Source organism: Trachymyrmex septentrionalis, unplaced genomic scaffold (assembly GCF_001594115.1).
Source record: "Trachymyrmex septentrionalis isolate Tsep2-gDNA-1 unplaced genomic scaffold, Tsep1.0 scaffold13, whole genome shotgun sequence".
NCBI lineage: Eukaryota > Metazoa > Arthropoda > Insecta > Hymenoptera > Formicidae > Trachymyrmex > Trachymyrmex septentrionalis.
Window position 1 is genome coordinate 3,746,526 of NW_017304438.1, and position 8,287 is coordinate 3,754,812.

The following is an 8,287-nucleotide window of genomic DNA, read 5'->3' on the forward strand; positions in this document are numbered from 1 at the left end:
GTCTCACATTTTTTTTACTGCTTTCCTAATCTAATCGGACCATCTTCTTTCATCGGGCTTCTTTCTTAAACTAATCGGGCCTGAAATTTTTGTTAACGTAAGAATTTTAAATATATGACATTCGCAAAAAACATCCTGCGTGTGGCTGCATGTTCCTTGTATTTTATATTTGTATTTTCTAGCCACTTGTAAATTTATAAATATATTTACTTAAATTTAATTTTTTTTCTGTGCGTCCACAGTTTGTTAATTGATTCAATAAAACTCTCTATTATAAAAATGAGATAATTCTCTGTCACTTTTATTATTCAATTTTACTTATAGCTGGATATGGCACAGCTTCCCACAAAGAATGACTTCCATCACCCCTTTTCCTCATGATAGTTTTTACGAGTTCCTTCGACGGTTCTTTGAGATCGTACGCCCACCCAATTTTCGCAAAAAAGTTAATAAAAGCTGTGGTTGGGGAACCGTATAATTCAGCAGCCTTATAGTCCCAAGGAAAAACATGATGATAATTGTGAAGTCCTTCACCGCCAGTAAAGAAGTTAACCCATCGATTCTCTGTCGGATTTATATGCCTGCCGTTGAAATAAACGAGACAAAATTATTCTTAGGCAATACAATATGGCAAAAGCTTTATGTCTTCTGATCAAGTTTATTATATGTGAATAATATTGATACTAATTATCTGCTTACGTATCATATGGCTTTGAACCCCAAATATGAGCCGCACTATTGACACTCCATATGGCATTTAAAAGGATAACATAACGGATAATATCCTGGGACACGAAAGCTCTATACCAAGTCTCATTCCACGCATACACAGGTAACATCACCGGAAGCAGGAAAGCAAACATAAATTTTAATATCGGAAAATATCTGCAAAATACCATAAATTAAGTACAATATATAATTTTTATGACAGTTTTATATCTTACATAAAAAAAATCTACGTAAAAAAAATTCATAAAATTAAGAAGACTGCAAAAATATATCTTTGTAAGTCTAAAAAATACTTGCAAAAATCTTTGACTTTAACGTAAAAGCTTAATTTTTCTTACAAAATCGTTTTTTAAAAATGTTTCTAAAATTTTTTATTATCGAGTTATTGCAGATTGAACAAAGAAGAATTTTTATTTTTATTGTTCATAATTACGTAAAAACCATCATACTATAATTAAAAAAAATAAAGTTTTTTAAATTGAAATTTTGTTCTATAAAATAATATCATTATAAAATAGTATCAAATTTATTTTAAAAACCTCAATTAAGCATGTATGTTTTAAATAGTTTGAAAATGTTTAAAACATATTTTTTACCAACCCTGCTTACAAGTAAGCCTCAGGGAATGTCAGAGGCCGATTTTTTTTTAATTTTTACAGTCGTTTATTACATAATATGAACAGTGACGGATTAATGCATAGGCAAACAAGGCACTTGTCTAAGACGGCAAATTTTTTAAGATAGAAAATGTTCACACAGTTGAGATAAATTTTTAATTTAATGTTTTTGTTACACTAAGCATATTTTAGAAAGATATTTTAAATATACAATTAAAAATGTATTATACTTATTAAGGATTATTGAATGTTTTTTAGTAGCTAATGTGGTAATAAATTTTTTAATCTATTTTCCCTTTTATCAAATTCATAAATTAATAAAGTCTAGGAGCGATTAAATGTTGATGCTTAGGGGTGGCAAAATGCTTAATCCATCACTGAATATGAAGAAATTTTAGCTTGTTTTGTCATTATAGTCATTAATTTTAGCTTGAATTGATCTTTCAATTAAAATAAGTTTTTTATTTTACATAAATTTAGTTGATTTTGTACATTAAAATTAAATATTTTTTAAGAATGAATTTACAGATAAATACGCGATTTTTTAAGCTCAACAAACATATAGAACATTAAAGTAATAGTTAATCATAGTTATAAGAAATTCACTTGCAAAAAAGTTTAAACATGTGTAAATGAGTCTTTATGTAAAAAAAACAATTTTTTTTTTTAATTAAAAGACTTAATTTAAGCTAAAATTATTTATTGATGTCTTTTAGATTTTTTTCATGGCGAAATGAGATGAGATGAAAAAAATATATGACATATCTCTGAAATGTTATTTTAAATAAAACGAGAAGTTGTAAGACATTCAAAGATTCTTGTATTGAAATGCATCATTACATCCTATACCTGCCTATTAATTAAATATGTCAAAGCTATATCACAATTGGTTGCATCTAACATGCGTTAATAATCAGTTCGTCAATTATCGAAGAAGCAGTTTCTATACGATTTCAGATATTCAAGAAGCGTTGGATGTAACAGTTTAGTTTAGACTCGCTTCAAAGTACTATGAAATTAATTCCCGAATTCACAAGGAAACGTTTTTTTATCATAATTTTTTTGCTGTATGTATTCTCCCAGCAAACACCAAGTTAATTTCCCATTCAACAATATAACTGTAATATAACACACATGTGTTATGTTACAGTTGTATATTATTAAATGAAAAATTACAACTAACATATACATTATACATGTAATTTGTTGTTTGCTGAACTGGAATATGATGCTAATTAATGATACTTATTTTAGATTATAGAATATAATTATGTACATATATAAAAAATTTTTTATCAGGAAATGCTTTTTACAATTGTCTACTTATAGTCGCCATAAAGTCGACTTTGTATTAACTACATTGACTAACTAACAGCCAATTGTAGTCAACACATTTGTCGACAATCAGTCTAACTTCGAAGTCGACTTTAAACTTCTTCTACCGACTTACAATCGCCTATCAATCGACTTCGTGCTGTGTAGGTAACCTTGCGATATATAGGACATAGCAGAACAAAAAATGTACGTAACACTACAATTAATATTTAACTTAATGCACGTAACGTTTTACTTAATGCACATAACGTTTTATTTAATGTACATAATGTTTTACTTTGGAATTAAAAACTTGCTTTATCATTAATCAAACTCGATTATCGTTTCATCTCCTTATTTAGACATTATAGTATTTGGACAAAACAATAACGATGTAACGTGTAATAAATCTTCGTAGCGACATATTTATCAAATTTTTGAGAAAAAGTTCACTAAATGAGAAAACATTTTAGCTGTATTTTAATAATACATTAGTGTCCAAAAAAATGTATTACATTTTTATCACAATTATTTTTAAACTGTAAAATAGAAATATTGTAACATAAAGTATTATACACTGAAAGAAAAGATTGGCTGAATATGGCATAGAATTTTTAATTAGTTGCAGCAACCACTTTTTAGTTTTGTTAACCTAAATCTGTATTGACATTGCGGCTAACGCAACAAAAAATTGACTGCTACATTCAATTAAAAATCTTATGTCATATTTTACCATATAATTTGCTGCAGCAGCTAATCTTTTCTTTAATTAAAAATTTGTCTTAAATTAAAAATCTTGAAATCAAACAATTTCTGATATGAACCGAAATGTTCGTTGAGCACTGAAAATAATCAGATAACGTGTTATTTAATCGAAGATTTGTTTCTTTAATCATGTTAAAAAATATATAATATTTCACATTGTCTCATCAATATACATATAATGTTAGCAACCTATATCTCACGAATAATACGACGTCACCTGTCATGTTTTCTCAATCTTGAACTTAATTTCTTATACACTTAATTTCCGTTAAATAATTTGTAATCCAACGTAATTTTAATTAGCATCATCAGAATTCTTGCCTCAACAATTATAAAAAATAATGTTGATTTTACTTTTCACGGACACAGTAAAAATGAGCCTTTTCATAATATTCTTTTTTCCTCGAATTTTCTTTTGTCTTTTTCAAAATGAAGCTATTTCGCATAATTAACTCTTTGCAAAAATTTACTTGATATTGAATGCAACAACAGGATCAGCCAATACATCACTCATATCCACCTGACGACCTCTTCGAATCACATCTGGATTTTTTTTCACCATCAACCAACCAACATGAGAGAAAAAGAACCCTCGGTTACTGTTATGCGGATCTGCATCCGTATCCGTATACTTGTGATGCACCCTATGATCTCGTACCCATTCGTAAATGTTATTCTGAAAGGATTTAATTGTAATAACAAATTGTTTCTCTCTTGCATAAAACAAATAAAACTAATTAAGGTAATTATTAATGTCTACCATGCCAGCCGAAGCATAGAGAACACCAAGTATAACTCTAAGCTGCCATTTTGCTTTATAAGCTTGATGAGTCCACAAACGATGAGGACCGGCAGTGGTACCTACTCCTCCTAATCCATAAGTGATAAATACTTGAAACAAAAAACATAGACATAATTAACATTAAAAACGCTTTAATATTATGCATAACAACTTAATCCGTATTTCTTATGGGAGAGTCATGTAAGTAGCACTGATTTTACTGCGACATTTGACAATTTATGATAACTAATAACACAATAGATAATTAAAGACTGGCTTTAAAACTAAGGCAAAATATATAAAGGAACATAAAAGTCAATGCTAATTCTTGTTGCACACATAAATCTAAACATTATAACATTCATTTATTACTTATTCAACAATGTAATATAAAGTATAAACGATTCGACCTTTATTACGTCATCCTCATTACATTCAAAACTGAGTTAGCACGTTCATTTTCTAATATCGAGGATGACAAAGGTCTAAACGTTTTATATTACTGTTGAATTAATAATAAATGAATGTTATAACGTTTAGATTCGCGATAAGAACTAGTATTGGCTACTACGCTTCTTTTTATATTATACAATTGATGTAATATAAGAAAATAAGAAATTTTAAACAATAATTTTTTATCTGCTGTTAAGGTTCTATTGCGTGCTCTTTTTAATCACGTAATTGGCTTTTAATTAGCCATTATTCGAGTCAGAAGTTGTAAAAACGACTGTGATATTTTTTATAAACATGCATTACAATTTTAATGATTAATTCGTTGATGGTCTAAATTTTATTTTTTTGTTATGTAATTTTTTTTTAGAGAGGATATCAAGGAATCAAATTAAAGAATTTCTTACAAAAGAATTTTCCAAAGAATACTTACACCAAGCAGTCGTCATCAGATTTTCAAAAAAATCAAAAGTAAAACAGGCATATACGAAGTATAAATGGAGAAAACCAAGATATAAAATGTTAAACCACTTCGGCTCCGTTTTGAACCAGCCTTCAGTTTTTGTATAGTTTTTGCTTCTGTTTTGTGTGTGATTTTCAGCATCTATCATCTTTGTAATAATTGAAGATTTCTCATTTTGTAAATCTTTCTCCATAAGTATTTTTGAATCTGTGCTTAAAATATTTGGCGCCATTTTTGATGTCGATGACTCGACTGAAAATCCAAAAATATACTTCACACTATAACAAAATAACAAACTCTGTCATTTTCGTGTTTCAAATGAACAATTGAAGGTTAAATTTGTTAATATAAACTGTATAAAAGAACTCCCAGAGTTCAACAAGAATATGAAGAGACACGGCGCTATGAGAGTGGCACGATAATTATTGCACAGATTCCAATAAATAAAATTTAATAAACGATTATATGTACACTTACTCAAAAAAAAACGGTAAACTGAAAATTTAGGAAAAATTTAAATAATCAAATTTTAAATAATCATAACTTGATTAATACAGATTAAAATATGTTTAAAAATGCAAAATGAAGTTAAAGTGACCACTTTAAAAATATTTAATATACTTCTTGTATTTTAATGAACGATTTATTAAAACCATACATATGAATACACAACAAGCAAGAGTTTAATGTTTATTACGATCGAAGCTGGATCTTAGATGCTTTTCTTTTTTAAATAATTTCTATATGAGTTTATATAGTAAATATGCAGTTATTTGAATTGCGCGCCGAAATAAAATTTAATTAATTAGTCAATTACTAAGAGTCTTACAATATTTTGTCGAAATACATTTCGGTTCTAACACTTGAGCCCTTTTTAGTGACAAAAAACGCAAAAATTAAGAAGTTGAAAATATGTTGTATCAGATATTGCCAAACAAGGCAAGAAGTCAGTTGCTAGACATAAAATTATATTGTTTAACTAGACTGTGTTCAGAATAGGGCTTCTAAGTATTTGGATACTATCTAGATATTCGAATATCCGAAAGCGATTCCAATCCGAGAACTCAAAACCGTATTATTTGGGTAATCCAGATATACGAATAATTCGGATCAACGGATTTGAATTTGAATCCGGATCTAAATTTAGATTCGGATCTGAATTTGACTCCAGATTTAAATCCATGTCCAGAAAAAAAGAAAATATCGATGTATTTAATAAGTTAACATAAATTACTTTTTAAATAAAAATTGAATTTTGATTTACATATATAAAAGAAGAAACATAAAATTAAAAAATATAAATATAGATTTCATCAGAATTATATAAGCTTAAAATCCAACTAGACTGTTTAAGGCATTTGTTTTATAGTTTGTTTTTCTTACATATACGTCCTATGAAATTTAATATTGTTTATAAAAAATATAAATATTTAGAACAAATTCTCAATCTTAAAATATAATAGTAATAACAAAGATGTACAAGGCTAATAAGAGAAATATTTGTATTTTACTTTTTATTTTACACTCCGTATTTTATACTCAGATTAAATAAGTGTATAATACAATGACTCTAATATACATTCAGTCCGCACTAATGCATCCAACCAAATTCGCTATAAGTTTTCTACGAGTCCGAATCTGAGAACCGGATCTGGATTCGACTTTTCCTATTCGAATTTCAGATTCGGATATCTTAGAAAATTCGAATCTTTGGATAACCCGAATTTGAAGCAGTACATTTATTCGTAATTTGGATAAACGGATATCCGGATAGCTTTAAATCCGAATCAATCTTGAAGCCCTAATTCAGAAACATCACCCATATATTGTTTTATCCTTGTTGTTCATCCCATGTTAAACAAGGATAAGATGATACACGGGAACACCCAGGAAATATTTCCAAACGCAGCCTTAGTTGGAGACTAGATGGAATCACATCCAACCTGTATTAAAATCAGATGTTAACAAAGACAATGTTTGTGACGGTTTGATCAGAAGTAAAAAAATATATATGTAAGATATATTCACGCCATGTTTGTTAGTGCATTTTTGTTAATTTTTGTTTGTCAATGCATTATTCTATTCAAACTCGAGTAAGAAGAACCTGTCTTTTGTAACAATTTTATAATCTGTACAATTTTATAATCTCGTTTTCGTATATTTCTACATTTTTATATATATAATTTTATTCTGACTTTCTATATAAAATCCGTTTTTCAATTTTGCGTATGGACTGTTGCTTGTAAGGTAAGTTATATATTTTTTTTATTTATTTCTAACCAACTGTTGCAAACATTGTCTTTGTTAACATTTGATTTTAATGTAGGATGAATGTGTTTCCATCTAGTCTATCAACTGGTTGGACAATATAATTTTTATCCACTAACCTCTCGTCTTGTCTAACTAAAGTTCTTATAAATATACCAAAGTAGCGCAATCTTTTATCTGAGCTGAAATGTCGACAACTTTCCTATTGACTATATCGACCGTCATTTTGTACCATCGGTTGTAGTCCAATAAGTGCTTAGTATTATTAATATATAATATAATTATTTTAAGTTGAAAATGAAGAACCTTTAGTACTTTGGTATATCTAGAGCTTTATGTTTAACAGTATCTAACGACATGCTTTTTACTTTTTGTATTTTTTACTTTTTATTTGCATTTTTTGTCATTGAAGAGAACTCAAATATTAAAGTCGAAACGAAGCAGAATATTGTAAGACTCTCTTTGTCTAATTAATTAATTTAATTTAATTTTTGAAAAACTATTGAATCTACACACTAATTATCACTCTCACAGCCCCGTTGTCTGTTCATATTTTTATTAAATTTGCTGTTCATACGAAATAACAAATGACATATCGTAATATTTAATAAATTATTTAATATTTATTACCATATTTAATTTTATACAAATTGATGTGAAACTTCTTATTGCAGTTCATCACTTGTTGACTTTCGTGTAATTCAGTTGTGGATTAACGACGAACTTTTAAATTGATTTATTCTAATTAAATTTTTTTATCTAATTATTTATAATTTAATTTAATTTTAATTTATACTAACAACGATACAGATGTGTGATCTTGTTCCTGGTTTTTTGTCGATGAATAGGTAATATAATTTTACCAATGTCACCAAATACTCATTAATTATATTTTCCACA

At 27.8% G+C, this 8,287-nt stretch overlaps 1 protein-coding gene across 1 annotated transcript in view; it reads right to left on the reverse strand.

Annotated features, from left to right (window-relative positions):
- LOC108756784 overlaps nt 1-8,287 on the reverse strand; it is a 14,614-nt gene continuing 6,327 nt past the window's right edge. Inside the window, exons 8-11 of the mRNA XM_018500825.1 lie at nt 4,186-4,316; nt 3,896-4,101; nt 700-885; nt 1-581 (exon numbers count right to left, since the gene is read on the reverse strand). Of these exons, the coding sequence (XP_018356327.1) occupies nt 305-581; nt 700-885; nt 3,896-4,101; nt 4,186-4,316 (800 nt within the window). The 3' untranslated portion in view covers nt 1-304. The remainder of the gene's footprint in view (nt 582-699; nt 886-3,895; nt 4,102-4,185; nt 4,317-8,287) is intronic.